This window comes from Giraffa tippelskirchi, chromosome 5 (genome assembly GCF_054371585.1).
Source record: "Giraffa tippelskirchi isolate mGirTip1 chromosome 5, T2T-mGirTip1v1.2.pri, whole genome shotgun sequence".
Taxonomy (NCBI): domain Eukaryota; kingdom Metazoa; phylum Chordata; class Mammalia; order Artiodactyla; family Giraffidae; genus Giraffa; species Giraffa tippelskirchi.
In genome coordinates this window covers 99,785,918-99,803,913 of record NC_137279.1, presented here as the reverse complement: position 1 = coordinate 99,803,913, position 17,996 = coordinate 99,785,918, and the positions used below count along the sequence as shown (strand labels likewise).

At 43.0% G+C, this 17,996-nt stretch overlaps 1 protein-coding gene across 8 annotated transcripts; it reads left to right on the top strand.

Annotated features, from left to right (window-relative positions):
• The first annotated feature begins 668 nt into the window (after positions 1-668).
• On the top strand, positions 669-17,105 carry POLR3GL (RNA polymerase III subunit GL). Of its 8 annotated transcripts, none has more exons than XM_081495105.1 (10): positions 669-730; positions 6,851-7,006; positions 7,190-7,319; positions 10,508-10,675; positions 11,015-11,144; positions 11,989-12,057; positions 12,379-12,435; positions 12,675-12,748; positions 12,878-12,991; positions 13,289-13,794. In XM_081495105.1, exons 4-10 carry the CDS (start codon positions 10,550-10,552, stop codon positions 13,373-13,375), a joined length of 657 nt encoding a protein of 218 aa, XP_081351231.1. In that variant the 5' UTR covers positions 669-730; positions 6,851-7,006; positions 7,190-7,319; positions 10,508-10,549; the 3' UTR covers positions 13,376-13,794. The 8 variants fall into 8 exon arrangements, with proteins under 8 accessions (XP_081351231.1, XP_081351230.1, XP_081351226.1 ...); XM_081495104.1 differs by having other exon boundaries at positions 7,116-7,319; XM_081495100.1 differs by lacking the exons at positions 7,190-7,319; positions 13,289-13,794 and adding an exon at positions 16,212-17,105.
• Positions 17,106-17,996: the final 891 nt, after the last annotated feature.

The following is a 17,996-nucleotide window of genomic DNA, read 5'->3' as shown; positions in this document are numbered from 1 at the left end:
TCCCATTGTTTCTGTTTTTTTGTGAAAGTGGGACCCCTCCTTCCAACCCCACCCTCTTTAACCAAAGGCTAGGAGGAGCTGGAAGGAGGTGGAAAATGCAGTCATCACTGGACTCCTGCCCTATATCCCCAACTCGGGTTATCTGGTTTCCTAATCCTTCCTTTCCCAAAGCCTCTTTACATCTTCTCACAGACATGGCAGCAACCTACATGAAAACATTTTTCTAGAAAAGAAATACACATGGTTGGTGCTGGAGGGAAGCAGCCCAGAACTGAAGGGAAGACTGGAGGAATGGAGGAGAGGCCAAGTGTGAAGCCACAAAAAGAATGATCCCTAAGGGAGCAGGTTTCACAGATTTTTATTTCTCTGTGGAAGCTCTTTCTATAGAGTCCCTCGGTGAAATCTAAGGATCAGCTTCCTTCTGTGAACCGTCGCCAGGCCAAGGGGTCCTCCATCTGAGATGAGGTCTGAAATGACTGACCCCCTGGTTGGTTCTGCAACCCCATCTTTCTACTCACCCGGCTTGTCTAGCCTGAGTTCCGGCTAACTCTGTCCCTCCCTCCTCTCCTCAGCTTCAAGTGGGAGGACCTCCTCGGCTTCCCCTAGATTGGCTGGGAGAACTCACCAATGAGGAGCTCTGGGAGGCGGACCTAGAACGCCGCCAGCTTGAGGAAGACAAGCAAATTTCAAGTTGGCTGCAGCGTGTTTTCCGCTGGGGGAGGGGCAGCAGGTAAGGCCCCGACTTGGTGGCTCTGACCTGGTTCCATCCCGCACCTCCCGAACTAGTTCACCAGGGACCAGCTGCTAGCTAGAGAGACAACGCTTTCCGGAAGCCTGTTGGATCTGCTCCCTTCTAGTTCCCCACCCTCTCCCTACGGGCTCCCTTTGCTGTGTTGATTATACACTGGAGAACCGTAGTTTTCCTTCGCGCAAAGGGGAGATGTATTAGAGTAGAAAGTGGAAGACTCTGGTACCTCTCTTTACTGTGAACCAGCTTCCCCTAAATCTATTAGTATTAAGAGGTTGACAGACTCTCGTTGTCTATCAAAACTCTGATGAAATATTACCTCCTACCTGTAGCTTTTCTGGACGACTTTTTTTTTTTTCAGGATTAATTGTTCCCCAGTCTGACGATAGCATTTTACGCGTACTTTTACTGGAGCCCTTAGTGCCCGCTCCTTCTTTAATGTTTCTATTCTACTTAGAATATAAAGTTTTGTAGGGCAAATTCTAGTATTTAATACAATGCAATGTATTGTGTATTAAGTGCACAGTGCCCAGTAAAAGTTAATTGGACAGAATTGATTGGAAAGGAAGAATTTAAACTTGTGATGTAATTAGGGAGTAATTAATAAAACACAAAGTAAAATACAATACAGTATATCATTATGACCTCTTAAGTTGGTGGTTCATAATATAATTGCTCCCAAAGTCCAGAGAAGGAGAAAGCTAAGAGGACTGGGATGGTAAAGGGAGCCTTTCGGAATCACAAGGTCTCAAGTTTGGAACAGACCTGAGGAGTCATGTATTCATTCTTTTAGCAAATATTTATTGAGCATCTACTATATGTCAGACATAATGCTGGAGAATGGGGATCATAGTGAATCCTTTACTTTAGATATGCATCCTTCCTCTGATAAACCATATTTAGTAAATTATTATCCAGCTTCTGTTTAAACATTTTAGTAAGAGAACTTCCTATCTCACTTTGCTCTTCAATCAATATCCAACAAATACAACAAGAAATATATGGCTCAACAAAATGTATTCCACATTTCCACTGTAAAAGAGACAGAACTGTCCTAATGGTAACATTCTTAAAGATAAAGAAAATCTTCTCTTTGTTTTCTGTTTATAGAAGTAATATACATTTATCCTAGAAAACCATAAAATGTCTATTATATCATGACAATGATATAGTGTTACTATTTTAACATATATCCCTTCAATTTATTTCCTGCATGTATACACATGTATATATATGTGTGTTTTTGTGTATATATTACACACATAGGGCCATACAACAAGTACAACCTTTTATCATGCTTTCTGCACTTTACATCATATTGTGAACATTTTTCTGCCTTTAAATATTATTTGAAATTTTTATTGTGTCTACATAATAGTCTAAGATGGATATTTGATTTTTTTTAACTCTTCATATTTTAAAAAATAAAGCCCGCTTATTGAAGTTGGTCATTAAGTCTTTTTTTTTTGTTTAAGATTTATCTATTTATTGGCTGTGGTGGGTCTTCGTTGCTTCAAGTAGACTTTCTCTAGTTGGGTCTAGTTATGGCAAGTGGGGGCTACTCTTTGTTGCGGTGTGCGGGCTTCTCATTGTGGTGGCTTCTCTTGTTGAGGAGCACAGGCTCTAAGCGCATGGGCTTCAGAAGTTGCAATGTGTGGGCTCAGTAGTTACGGCAGACGGGCTTAGTTGCTCCATGGCATGTGGGATCTTCCAGGACCAGGGACTGAACCAGTGTCCCTTGTGTTGCAAGGCAGATTATTAACCACTGGACCCCTGAGGAAGCCCCTGCTGCTGCTGCTGCTAAAGTCGCTTCAGCCGTGTCTGACCCTGTGCAACCCCATAGACGGCAGCCCCCCAGGCTCCTCTGTCCATGGGATTCTCCAGGCAAGAATACTGGAGTGGGTTGCCATTTCCTTCTCCAGTGAGGAAGCCCCAACCATTCATTTTTTGTTGGACTATTTAGGTTATTTCAGAATTTGTGCTACCATGGATAGCTCTTTGATAAATATGCTTTTACTTATATCTCTGACTATGTATCTGATGATTTCTTTGGATAAGTTTTAAAAGTGGGATTACTGGATTAAGGATATTAACTTTTAAAAGGCTGTAGATTCAAAGAGTCAAATTGCTCACCCAAAATATTGTATTTATAATTCTTCCAGTGAGATATGAGAGTGTCCACTTCAAAAAAACTCATGGAAGCCTGATTAATTTTTAAATCTTTGCCAATTTTATAGATAAAAAATGGTTTGATTGACCATTCTTTTGTTAATTGCCTATTCACGTTCTTTGCATATTTATTCTGTTGGGATGATTTTTCCTCATTTCCATGAGTTCTAATATATTAAGAGTGTTAACTCTTTGTCTTATTTATTACAAATATAGCAAATTCTAAACGTTAGAGTGCTCCAAGCCTCAGTCCCTGGATCTCTTCTTTTCTCTCTTCACATCCACTCCTTTAGGAATCTCTCCCAGTCTCATGACTTGAAACATTTGTATACTGAGACCTCCAATAGAATGTAAGCTCCTTTTAAACTCCATGGGTACAGCAGTTTTTTGTCCATTTTGCTCACTGCTACATCCCTAGCATTTGAAACAGTGCCTGACACTGAATAAGAACTCAGTAAATATTCGTTGAATGAATTAAGGTGGTTTTTTTTTATTATTATTATTTCCATTTTACAGATAAGGAAACATCAACCCTCTCTATTATTCACTCTTGCACTCCCCTTCCCCCACAAACAACAGGATCTCACATATATTATACTCATTCCCAACTGTGCCGAACTATGTAACGTAGTAGAAGTTACTAAGAAGCAGTTTTCAAAAAAAAAATACAGAAAAGCAATAACATCAAATTTAAAAAAGTCTTTTTAGTAACTTCTACCATATTAAAACAGTTATGGCACAGTTGGGAATGAGTATAACATATTTGGGATGTTGTTTGTGGGGGAAGGAGAACGCGTGATGTTTATGAAGGGGCAGTTTGGGACCAGATTGTAGGAAACCTTGAACATCTTCAAGAATCACAATCACTTCATCACAATCTTAAATAGAAGAGACTGTAGATTCCTGAGCTGAGTAGGGTACAGATGGATGGTTTACAGTTTCCTAACCACCAGTTTAGTGCCTTAATTAAATAAAAATTTGTCTTCTTTTTACCCCACATTTCTTGAGGGTCACTTGGTCAGTATGTGGACCTGGCATGAGTTAGATTTGTCTCACCTCAAAGCTCATGGCCTTTTCTTAACTCCTCACTGCTTTACGATCAAAACAACTCCTGTCTCCACTGATAGAACTGTATCTATCAGGTGGAGGGACACCTAAGCTGGCTAGTTAAGAGTGTTTTCCTTTGAAAGGGCCTGAAAACACAATGGCAAATTCTTAGTCCCTCTCTCACATCCATAAGACATCCTCTCTCACCTAATGTGTTCTTTAAATCAGATCACAGTTTAATCTATTAACTAACAGCCATTTTTTGTTTATTACTTCTTATTGGACTTTACAATGTGTTAGTTTCTGCTGTACAGCAAAGTCAATCAGCTGTATGTATACATATATCCTCTCTTTTTAAGATTTCCTTCCCATTTAGATCACCATGACTTCCCTGGTGGCTCAGATGGTAAAGCATCTGCCTACAATGCAGGAGACCTGGGTTCAATCCCTGGGTCAGGAAGATCTCCTGGAGAAGGAAATGGCAACCCACTCCAGTATTCTTGCCTGGAAAATCCCATGGATGGAGGAGCCTGGTAGGCTACAGTCCATGCGGTCGCAAAGAGTCGGACATGACTGAGCGACGTCACTTTCTCAGATCACCACAGAGCACTGAGTAAAGTTCCCTGTGCTTACAGTAGGTTCTCATTAGTTATCTGTTGCATACATAGTATCAATAGTGTATATGTGTCGATCCCAGTCTCCCAATTCATCCCAGCAACCCCCTTACCCCTTGCTATCCATGTTTGTTTTCTATGTCTGTCTCTATTTTTGCTTTGCAAATAAGATCATCTATGCCATTTTTCTAGATTCCACATATATGTGTTAATATATGATATTGATTTTCCTCTTTATGACTTACTTCACTCTGTATGGCGGTTTCTAAGTCCATCAAAGTCTCTGCAAATGGCAGAATTTAATTCCTTTTTATGGCTGAGTAATATTCCATTGTATTGTATTATATGTATCACACCATCTTTATCTGTTTATCTGTTGATGGACATTTAGGTTGTTTCCATATCATGGCTATTGCAAAAAGTGCTGCAATGAACCGTGGGCTGCATGTATCTTTTTGAATTATGATTTTCTCCAAGTATGTGCCTAGGAGTGAGATTTCTGGATCATATGGTAGTTCTAGTTTTAGTTTTTAAAGGAATCTTCATGCTGTTCCTCATGGTGTCTGTACCAGTTTACATTCCCACCAACAGTGTAGGAGGGTTCCCTTTTCTCCACACCCTCTCCTGCATTTATTGTTTGTAGACTTTTTGATGATGGCCATTCTGACTAATGTGAGATGATACCTCATTAACAGCTGTCTTTTCCTCACATTTTTCATGGCAGTTGGACTTGAAGCTTTCCAGATTTCTTAAGCAAACATTTCCCTACCCTCTTCTCCCTGCTACATATTGTTAATCTCATCTACTATTCAGTTACTATATTTTTAATTTTCTAATGAATATTTTCCTCTTATTATAAAAGCAATATCTTTTTGGTACAGAGGAAAAACAACGCTTAAAATACACATTACCAAAAAATCTCCAAAACCCATCACCTTAAATTAACTAATGTTAATTCTTGTTGTATACCCTTTAAGAACAACTTTTCTGTAAAGCAATTATCCTTCAATAAAAAATAAATTAATTTTTTAAAAAAGAACAACTTTTTTACTTATATGTATGGGTGTGTGTAAGTTTGACAAAATAGATTACCTTGAATATATTTTTATATCTTTTTTTCACTGACTAATCTTTTGTGGAGTGCATTTTGTTGAGTCATATATTTCTTGTTTTATTTATTGGATTTTGATTAAAGAACAAATATCCCAAAATGGAATGACTTGTAAAGTGAGATAAAAATATTTGCTAAAAAGTTTAAATTGAAGCTGGATAACAGTTTACTAGATATGTTTTATCAAAGGAAAGCTGCATGTCTAAAGTAAAGAATTCACCATGATCTCCATTGTCTAGCATTATGTCTGGCTTATAGTGGTGGTGGTTGTGGTTTAGTTGCTAAGTCGGGTCTGACTCTTGTGACCCCATGAACTGTAGCCTGCCACGCTCCTCTGTTCATGGGATTCCTTAGGCAAGAATACTGGAGTGGGTTACCATTTCCTTCTCCAGGGGATCTTCCTGACCTGGGAATCAAACCTGGGTCTCCTGCATTGTAGGCAAATTCTTTACCAACCAAGCTACAAGTTATAGTAGATGCTCAATAAATATTTGTTGAAAGAAAGAAGGGAAACATGATTTCTAAGGTCTGATCCAAACTTGGGACGTTGTGATTCCTAAAGCCTCCCCTCACCATCCCAGTCCTCTTAGCTTTCTCCCTTCTCTGGACTGTGGGAACAATTATATTATGAACCACTAATTTGAGAGGTCGTGATTATGTGTTATATTGTCTCTTATTGTTCCATAACTAACATGTTATTAGTATATACGCTTATATGATGTGATGAAAATGTCACTTTATCTTGTTGACCATCCTCCTCCAAATCCACAGCCCCAGCCTAATCAAGAGAAAAACCTCAGAAAAAATCCCAATAGAGGAACATCCTATAATATATTTGACCAATAATCTTTAATAAAACTGTCAGGGTAATGAAAAATAAGGAAGGTCAGAGAACTATGAATTTTGAATTGATACTCATATTTCTTTCTTTATTAATAGATTTTATTTCTTAAAACACTTTGAGATTTACAGAAAAACTAAGCAGGTAGTACAAAAAGTTTCCATACACCCTGACACCAGTTTCCGCTATTATTAACATCATATATTAATATGGTATATTTGTTATAATTAATGAATAAGTATTGATACATTGTAATTATGTAAAGTCTATACTTGATTTGGAGTTCCTTAGTTTTACCTAATGCTCTTTTTCTGTTCCAGGATCCTGTCCAGGATACCACATTACATTTAGTTATCATGGCCTTATTATGTCTATATATATAGACACATATATATGCCCAAACTGTATGTATAATACAGAAATGGAATTGAAAGAATGCATGTGCAAATATTCATAATGATTATTACTACATCATGGTTAGTAGATATTTTTCTTTATACCTCATTTGTATCTTTTCAAGTTTTCTAGAATGAATATATACTACTTCTGTAATTAGAAAACAAAAGAATTTTTTTTTTTTTTAAGACTGCTACCACTAGGACAGCTGTCTCGTTTACAATGGAAGTGTGAACTTTTCTTGTTTTTGATGACCCTGACAGTTTTGAAGAGTACTGGTCACGTATATTATAGGATGCTTCTCCGTTGGAATTTGTCTGCTTTTTTTTCTCCTGTTTACAGACTGGGGTATCAGTTTGGGGGAAGAGGATATCACATCCACTAGTGGAAGAGGTCAGTCTTCGTTCCAATCCCAAAGAAAGGCAATGCCAAAGAATGCTCAAACTACCACACAATTGCACTCATCTCACATGCTAGTAAAGTAATGCTCAAAATTCTCCAAGCCAGGCTTCAGTAATATGTGAACCGTGAACTTCCAGATGTTCAAGCTGGTTTTAGAAAAGGCAGAGGAACCAGAGAACAAATTGCCAATATCCACTGGATCATCGAAAAAGCAAGAGAGTTCCAGAAAAACATCTATTTCTGCTTTATTGACTATGCCAAAGCCTTTGACTGTGTGGATCGTAATAAACTGTGGAAAATTCTGAAAGAGATGGGAATACCAGACCATCTGACCTGTCTCTTGAGAAACCTGTATGCAGGTCAGGAAGCAACAGTTAGAACTGGACATGGAACAACAGACTGGTTCCAAATAGGAAAAGGAGTACGTCAAGGCTGTATATTGTCACCCTGCTTATTTAACTTCTATGCAGAGAACATCATGAGAAACGCTGGGCTGGAAGAAACACACGCTGGAATCAAGATTGCCGGGAGAAATATCAATAACCTCAGATATGCGGATGACACCACCCGTATGGCAGAAAGTGAAGAAGAACTAAAGAGCCTCTTGATGAAGGTGAAAGAGGAGAGTGAAAAAGTTGGCTTAAAGCTCAATGTTCAGAAAACTAAGATCATGGCATCTGGTCCCATCACTTCATGGGAAATAGATGGGGAAACAGTGGAAACAGTGTCAGACTTTATTTTTTGGGGCTTCAAAATCACTGCTGATGGTGATTGCAGCCATGAAATTAAAATACGCTTACTCCTTAGAAGGAAGGTTATGGCCAACCTAGATAGCATATTTAAAAGCAGAGACATTACTTTGCCAACAAAAGTCCGTCTAGTCAAGGCTATGGTTTTTCCAGTGGTCATGTATGGATGTGAGAGTTGGACGGTGAAGAAAGCTGAGCGCCAAAGAATTGATGCTTTTGAACTGTGGTGTTGGAGAAGACTCTTGAGAGTCCCTTGGACTGCAAGGAGATCCAATCAATCCATCCTAAAAGAGATCAATCCTGGGTGTTCATTGGAAGGTCTGATGTTGAAGCTGAAACTCCAATACTTTGGGCACCTCATGCGAAGGGTTGACTCATTGGAAAAGACCCTAATGCTGGGTAGGATTGGGGGCGGGAGGAGAAGGGGACGACAGTGGATGAGATGGTTGGATGGCATCACCGACTCGATGGACATGGGTTTGGGTAGACTCCGGGAGTTGGTGATGGACAGAGAGGCCTGGCGTGCTGCAATTCATGGGGTCACTAAGAGTCGGACACGACTGAGCGACTGAACTGAACTAAGTGGTAAAGGATCTGCCTGCCAATGCAGGAGACGCTAGGGACACAGGTTCGATCCCTGGGTTGGGAAGATCCCCTAGAGAAGGAATGGCAACCCACTCCAGTATTCTTGCCTGGAAAATTCCATGGCCAGAGGAGCCTGGTGAGCTACAGTCCAAGGGGCCACAAAGAGTTGGACATGACTGAGAACATAAGGGTACATACTAATGATATGATTTAAAGTTGTTCATGTTGACCTTGGTCACCTGACTGAAGTAATGCTTGTCCAGTTTCTATACTGTAAAGTTACCCCCCCAACACACCTTTCCAAAATTGTTTTGGACAAAATTCCCTATGCACAGGCCACACTTAAGCAATGAGGAATTACACTCTCCCCTTTTAGGGTGAAATCCCTGGTTGTTCAGATGGTAAAGCATCTGCCTACAATGCAGGAGACCTAGGTTTGATCGCTGGGTTGGGAAGATCCCCTGGAGAAGGGAATGGCAACCTACTCCAGTATTCTTGCCTGGAGAATTCCACGGACAGAGGAGCCTGGTGGGCTACAGTTCACGGGGTTTTAAAGAGTCGGGCACAACTGAACGATTAACACTTTCTTTCTACATAGTTTATTTGAAATTCTGCATACGGGATTTTTTTTCTCTCCCATGTATTAATTTGTTCAAATGTTTATTTATATCAGTATAGTCTCTTCGATATTTATTTTATACTTTGATATTACATTCCAATACAACTTTGTTTTATGGTTCAACTTGTTCAGGCTTTGGCCGTTGGGAGCGCTTTCATTTGCCTCTTATATACCTTTGACAGAGCCCCATCAATGTGTGTGTTGTTTTTTGAGCACCTTCTTACTTTCTGGTACTACAAGATACTTCAGTCTCGTCTTGTGTATTTCCTGCCCCATTGGAGAAGCTGCATTTCTCCAAGAAGCCCTGGTTCCTTTTGCTGGAGAGTGGTATGAGAAGCCAAGATCTGGGTGCTAGGTATCTTCCCTGCTACTGGGATATAATTTCTTTCAAGTTTCTTTTTCATTTGATGACTTTCTTTATTCCCCATCCTATCTGACTGGTTTTTCAAAAATGATGGTAAGAGGCAGAGTTCAGTTACAGTAGCAGGAAGAACTTTCAGTTCATCACAGTTGATCACATGGAAGGGGCTGCCTTGGGGGAAAATGAACACCATCTCTTTAGGAAAATGCCACCAGAAGCTGAATGACTGACAGTTTACAGAAGGTAGTACTGTACTGGGAGGATCATTGAGCTAGAAGACTCCATGGGTCCTTCCAGTTCTAAGATTCTGTGTTTCCAAGTGGTGTTTAAAAAGATCTGTTTGAGTGTAGTATCTCTTCTCACACACACCCCCCACCCCCACCCCCAACCAATTGACAGTGAGACTGATGACTCATTTCTGTTCCCTCACAGTGTCTGGCACACTGCCTTTTTCATGGTAGATGCTTAATAAATGTTTTGCTGAAATGCATTGCATTAGATTGAATTGGGGCCTAGTTGGGTTTGGAAAGTGAGGAGAGAAAGAATTCAAAGATCATATGTAGATATGCAGCTGATGATAAACATCCAGTTAACTTGGGAACATAGGGAAATTTTATCCAAGTGTCTAGTCACTTTCCTCCTTGTACTTCAGTTACACCATGTTGCAATTATCTGTCCTGTTGGGACCATGTCTCATCCTTATTTATATTTTCAGAAATACCTTTCCTGGCACCATGCCTTCTCAAAATTCATTGAATTAAACTGGCTTTTCAGGTCTCTGGGAGAAACGATTTGAGTGTCTTGTACCTCCCTGGTTTCCTGTCCATTCTACTGTACTTTTTCTCTTTGTTTTTCTCTTTATCAGGTTTTTCCTGATGGATGTCTGAATCCCCAGGCCCCCTCCATCATGGCCAGCCGGGGTGGGGGCCGGGGTTGTGGCCGGGGCCAGTTGACCTTCAACGTGGAGGCTGTGGGCATTGGGAAGGGGGATGCTTTGCCTCCACCCACCCTGCAGCCTTCTCCACTCTTCCCTGTGAGTGTCTGCCTCCCTTTCCCAAGACTCCCTTATGCCCTTGACTGACTGTATACAATCCTGGATTCCTCCTGGGTCATCAAAATCATCCTCATCTGGCCCCTCCCTGTCTCTGTACTTGCAACTTACATGGGATGTTTTCCAGACTAGGAAGTGTCTGCCCTTACTTTTTATACTCTCTGCTCCCCAGCTTTCAAAATGCTGTGTTGCTCCCAGCATTTGCCTTTGGTCCCCTGCTCAGTGGGAGCATTGGATAGAAGTGTGGGGAGAGGAGAGGCCCTCCCAGATTTATACTCCAGCATTTTTTCTCTGAACTGACCATTGCCTCTGCCTCCTTAGCCCTTGGAGTTCCGCCCAGTGCCTCTGCCCTCAGGAGAGGAAGGGGAATATGTCTTGGCCCTGAAACAGGAGCTTCGAGGGGCCATGCGGCAGCTCCCCTACTTCATCCGGCCTGCTGTCCCCAAGAGAGGTCAGTTGGATGTTCTGAGTGCCTTTCATGAATAGTGCCCGGTACTTAGCACCACTGGGGCCCCAGAGAGGTCAGAAGAGACACAGAAAGCTCACTGCCTAGCTGGGGAGATCATAGTAATTACCCCTGCGTTTGAAATGCATTATGGTATCCATGGTTTGTTTTGAGTTTCACAATAGTCTTGGATAGTAAGAGCTTAAGTATTAAGGTGCCCATTTTACAGATATAAATGGGGAGGTGTATTAAAATTTTTTAACAATCTGGATATTACAGGCACTAACCAGTCAGAAGGAGTTGAGAAGGGGTCTCTGAGAAGCCCTGCAAATTAAAATATTAGCCCTTTGGTTTGTGGCTCATGGAGAGGTCATGGAGCCAGGAGGAACTGGAGAAGGGGGCATACTTGGGAGGCCTGGGATAGTGGGTATTTACCAGTTGGTGTGGAAGTATAGTATTTCAGTGTATTGACAACTGGTGCTTTCCTCCTAAAGCTCTAGAAGCTGAGGTTCAGACAGTTGAAAGACTTGCCCAAGTTAGTCCCGTGAACAAGGAGTAGAGGGAAGACAGAAACCCTATTTTCTTGCTTTAGTATGCTTTCCACTGTAACACACTCCCAGTCAATATAGCCATGCCTTGGGGTTAAGAGAGATAGCAAAAACATTGCAATTTGGGATGGTGAAAAGACAGGTTAAAAGAGTATTGAAGGTCCTCACTGAAGCTGCCGTCCCTGGGCTCTGGGTTTGGGGTGAGGAAAACAATTTCTGAGTTTTGAGAGGGCTAGACCCTCAGGAAGAACCCGAGGGTTCTGATAAGATAAAACTTTGACCCTTGACCTCTGATCCCTCAGATGTGGAGCGTTACTCAGACAAATATCAGATGTCAGGGCCGATTGACAATGCCATCGATTGGAACCCTGGTAGGTGATGGGCCCTTTCACTGACTTCTTTTCTTTCAAATGCTTGAGCTGCCTCAAGCCAGCACCCCATCCACCCTCCTCTGTCCCCAACCTCCACCCTATTCAGGAGGATTAGATGTGCTCACAGACTATCTAAAAACCTGGTAAATGTCCCCTACTCCTCTGGAGATATCCAAACCACAGTTCTGTTCCAAGGAACTTTGACCCAATCCTTTCCTTCCTCGCCCTTACCCTGATCCTTATCTCTCCTTTAAAAGAGTCACCGTTCATAGGAGACCCCAGGCAGAGTCTGGCTGATTTTTACATTCTCGCTGTTTCTAGATTGGCGACGTCTGCCCCGGGAGCTAAAGATCCGAGTGCGGAAGCTACAGAAGGAACGTGAGTGTATCTGGAAAAAGGAGGGAAAGTAGAGATTTCCTTCATCAACTGGAGGGCCAAGGCTGCGGGTGGTCTTGCCTGCTTTCCCAATGCCTACCTACCCCATCTACCGAGTATGGCTGCTGGGTGCCCTGATGGCCACATGAGGGCAGCAAAGTGACGTGGTCTATGCAAGAGGGTGCAGAAAGCTAAGAAGCAAGTTTGCTCTCTCATGGTTTACGTTGTGATCCTCTCAACAGGGACCACCATTATACTCCCCAAGAGACCCCCTAAGACCACAGAAGATAAGGAGGAAACAATACAGAAACTAGAGGTAAGGAAGAAATGTGAATAGGGGCCATCTGGGCCCCAGATTCATTCCTCTGCTTTGGCCCATGGGTGCCTCAGTTCTTCCCGTCTGTGAGCTGAGTCTGGTTTCTCTTCCTGTTCACCCTCACATAAGACTCTGGAGAAGAAGGAGGAAGAAGTGACTTCAGAGGAAGATGAGGAGAAAGAAGAAGAAGAAGAGAAGGAAGAGGAAGAAGAAGAGGAGTATGATGAAGAAGAACATGAAGAGGTAAAGGGAACCACCTTTCATTCTCAGACCCTGTCTTTTCCACTCATAAGCTCTAGGGATCTCAACTCTGTCCACCAGGGATGTTCTCTTCAGAGGGTTGGAGGGCCAAAGGAGATACTGCCCACAAAGGATAGTACCCTCTGCTTTATCTGTCCTTAGGCTCTTCTTAAGAGTGAACTACAGCTTGAAGGGACCTCCCAAGCCTGGAGTACTGTGACTGGAAGGGGAGGAGACTGAGAAGGCTGAAAGCATGCCTGACCTAACCTTTCTGCCTCCCTTCCTTTTTTTCTATTTCAGGAAACTGATTACATCATGTCATATTTTGACAATGGGGAGGACTTTGGGGGTGACAGTGATGACAATATGGATGAGGCTATATACTGAAGATGGACTCTAAACAATACCCTGGACCTTCATATCTTTCTTGATTTAGGACACAGAGAGTAACTGTCCCCTATTATTTGGGTTTGTAGACAAGCAAATCCTTTGCTTAGAATCCAGCTAACCTGTTTGGACCCTGGAGACAGAAATGGAGAGTGACAGTAGATAGCTCTCTTTTCTGCCCTTACCCTCCCTCTCTCCTGTGGTGTGGTATCACCTCTGATATCTTGGGGAAAAGGGCAAAGGACCAGTGTCTCAGCTGTATGAAAGGAAAAAAGGAGGGTCAAAACGAGGACTGGAGTTATTAGAGCTGAGGTAGCTGTACACATGCCCCTAACGATTTTTTATAGTTCTTTCTGGGTGTGAGCAGTTAAGAGGAATAAGGGCAGTTTTACAGTTTCAATAAAATGTTTTTATCTGTCTCTCTGTCCAGGGTGAGGCCTAGTTGGGAGAGGGCTGGAGGAATGAAGGGGATGCCCAGTAAACCTTTCTTCTTTCCTTACCTGTTGAGAGTCCAGTGTAACAATGGGCATTACAGCCTTCCTATTCTTTGTCCCTTCCCTCCTACCCCCATGATGGGACACCTACTCCCCACCTAGCTCTGCCAAGGAACATTCAGGAGCTCATCTGCAGGGCTACACGGAATGACTGTAAACAGCCCATGCCCTGAAGACCAGCTGACTTCTGAGCTTCTGGTCCTCAGGCAATGGGGACGTGATTATCTCTGTTCACATGTGTTCATGGGACACAGGCTCTCACGTTCCCACACTTGACCTTGATCTTGTCCTTGTTTTCAAGGAATGATTACAGCTATTTTTGTGGAGTCAAGAAAACCAGGTGTGGGGAGGGAGGAGGTGCTGATTGTTCTTTAGCACACTCACTCTCTTCCAGACCCTGGGAACCCCACTTTGAAGGGTGTGTTGTGAAGCGGGAGCCCACTGAATGTCTTATTCTCCACTTGCAGAAGCTGCTTTGTGGCTGAGTTGCAGTTTCTCTTCTGTGGGATTTAGTTAGCCTTTCTCTCACTCCCTTGGTGTGGAGGGGGATGGGGTAGGCAGTACTGCTTTACAGGAAGTAAGGAGGGTGCGGAGGAAGGGAGTGACTTAGGGACACTCAGCTCTAGGAGGTGCGTTCTCGCCCACACAGTCCTCCCGTTGGGTGAGGTCACTTCTCTAGGCTCTGATTGGCTTCCGAGGAAGCCTTAGACGTACCGATTGGTTCCAGCCACTTGACATGCAACAGTCACGGGCGAGCTGCGTGTCCAGAATAGGGACTGGATAAGGAGACAGGCACTGAGAGCTGTGGATGCTGTCATAGCGACCTTACTAAACATTTGAAAGCCATAAAGATGGGAGGCGGGAGAAACTTCAAGAAAGTCCCCAGCCATATTTAGGCAGGCAGATTGAATTCCTTGCGGCATCAAGTGATAGAGACTGGCAGTCTACTGTTAGATATTTTTGACCCCATTGTAAAGAAGGAACAGGAGCTGTGACTCCATTGAGGGAAAGTATCTTAAAAGCCAGGTTTGGGTGTGGTAGTAAGTGTTAGGTAGTAAGTGTGATAGGAAGAAACAGCCAGGAGAACAGAGAAGGAAACTGAAATAGAGACAGAACATTCCAGAGTTATTGAGCAATTTGTGATGATTATTGTGTTTCCTTTTCTAGTTCTCTGAGGAATTGTGTGAGTGGAGTGGAGGGAGGGGCCAAGGGACCTGTCTCAGGGGTTCCCCGTAGACATAGAACATGATTGTGGCTAGGAAGAAATCAGCAAGAAACAAAAATAAAAGACCCTGAAAAAAATCTGCTTTTGCCTAACTCACTTGCATATACACAGACACCAGACCTTATCTGGTTAACTAGATCTGTGTCTATGTAGGAGGCACAGCTGGCCTCCTAAATCCCACCTAATGCCAGCATGTGTACTTAAAAAAGAGTGGGAACAGAGAAGAATTCTAGATAAGAGGCTGAACACACACCTCCGCCTGCCTCTTTACACGTACATCCTTTTCCCATGAAATAGGGGAAAGGATAAAGGTTAGAGTGGCCTCTGGAGAATCGGTTGTACTGCCTCAAAGACCAAGTGTCAAGAGAGATCAGTCCATTCTTGGACTCTTTCCTATCTGGCCTCCTGTCCTTCCTGGCAGGTGACCTTGCTGAACAAAGCCAGAGACAAGGGACCCAGCAGCTTCCCCAGATTCCGGAACAGTTCCAGGAATGAGCTAGACTGTTTCCATTGACCTTTCCCCTACTTTCCATAGGTTCTGTTGGGCAGGCTGAAGCTGAAGCCTAAGGCTCAGTACATGGCATGGGGGCTGCTAGTCCTCTGGAGGACCATCTGAAAGGGCTGAGGTCAAGACACTGCTTACAAACGCTTAGAGAGGCCCCACACCGTTCTTGCTCAGCCCTGTACTACGTGTTTGCTTGTGCTGAACAGATTGTTCCCATGCCCATGACCTAAGCCGCTCTGGTCTCAGGCAGGGTAGATTCTTAGCCAAGAATTGTATCCTTCCCTACCATATGTGCCATAGCCTATTGTTCCCCTCCCACCTTGGGCTGGAAGCTTGAGATTGGGGTCTGCAGGTTTAGGCTCAGGGACTCAAGTGATTTGAAGGAGTGCTGAATGGGAGATGCAACATGCAGTTTAGAAGATAGGGAGTGGAAACTGAAGAAAATTAGAGGGTCAAATGTTGGATGCCCAGAACACCCATGGTTTGGTCAGAAAAGGACACATATTTTCCTCAATTCATTTTTTAAAGATTTTTTTTAAATATGGACCATTTTTTAAAAGTCTTTATTGAATTTGTTACAATATAGCTTCTGTTTTATTTTTTGGCCACCAGGCATCTGAGATCTTAGCTCCCCGACCAGGGATCAAACTCAGCACCCACCCCCACATTGGAAGGAGAAGTCTTAACCACTGGCCCACTAGGGAAGTCCCCTTGTTGTGGCCCTTTAAATGGACCGGAACTTGGGGGTACAGAGTCGACCGATAAGAAAGTGAAAGAAGGAAGAAAAGAGGCTGAGCAGCCTGAAGGGGACAGAGAGAGAGAGAGAAATGAGGAAAGACATGGGGACCAGTGCTCTGATGGAACAAAGGTGTTTATTTAACATATTGTGGGCATATATATACTCTCTTACAAGATAGCCCTTTTTAGCAGAGACAGGGATCAAAAATCTAACAAGTCATCCAGAAAGCCAGAGGCTAGAATCATTCTCAATAGAGGGGTTGTAAAAGTTACTTTACATAACAGAAGGGAAGAGAGTTGTAAATGGCTGCTGTTCACCATATGGAATTTCCATACGAATGAGATACATGAATCCCCAAAAGCTGGCTTGCCAGCTCTCTGGAACCTGTATTCGGGTGCTGTTACGGAACACAGAATTCATGCAAGACTGAAAAACAGCACACAGGAAGCCTCCTGTTATATGTATCCTGACATCCCCTCAATTCATTTTTATTGCTGTTGAACTTTGAAAGGAAGGAAGGGTGGCTTGTAGGCGTAGGCTAGTTTAAGAACTAAGCCAAGGGGGAAAGCTGCCATTTCAACTGGGCAAAGCACTGATTTGCGGTCCTAGTTTCACCATTTCATAGCTTTGTGCCCTTGGGGAAGTCATATCCAGTCAACGAGTCTCAAATTCTTCATGTATGAAGCAGAATTTAGACATCCACAAGGAATCTTTGAAGCTGTTGTTGATCTGCTGCAAGAATCCAAATAAATGGTCCTGAGAACAAAGGTGAAGATGTGTCCTACTTATGCTGAACTCATTCCATCCGCTGGGTTTCCCCACCTCATTTTCAGCTGGACATGCTAAAGCTACCTCAGGCATCTAGCAGTCCTTTACAAGAAACTGCTTCAGCCCAAGTAGCCAGAGGATCAGCAATTCCATTAACTAGCAAGGAAGAAGAGTTCAAGGTCACAACAAGCAAGCCAGGACTCACGGAGGCTCCTAGGGAGTTTCTGACTGAGGAAGGGGCCTATGGGGCAGGTCTTGTCTATCCCCCTCACATAGCATGTCTGGCCAGAGGATAAAGAGGAGAAATGAGCTAAACAGAAATAGCTCACTTAGCTAATCCGGCCAGAAGAGTGGTAACCTCTTCTTCACTGACCTTTCCCCTACTGAGACTTACTTTTTCCCCAAGTTCATTTGGGACTAGAAAGCTGGAAATAAGAAGCTCTAGTTTCCTAGAATCACCTCAGAAAGGGCTTTGCCTTATCCCCAACAGGACTTAACTTGCCATTTTGTATTCTGGAGGGAAAGGAGGTTCCCTCTGCAACTCTAATGGGAGTCAGTGGAAAGAGAGTGATCCAACCCTAACTGTAGGACCTGTGAGGCTAAGTGTGAGCAGCCTGGGCACCAAGACTTTTGGGAAAAGAATCCAGGGATTCCTCAACGCAGTCCTGACCAATGCAGGGGGTGGTGTGCCCCAATGACCTCTGACTCTGGGACTTCTCCATTTTCAAACTTCTCCTCCTCCTGGGATTCTCAGCTGCGGACTGGAGTTTCCCAAAACTTGGACCCCTGCCTCTCCTTGAATCTTCTCCACCCTGTAATTCCATTTCCCTTAGTATAAAATGGACAAGGAGAAATATCCAAATTGTGTCTCTAACATTCTTTGTTACACT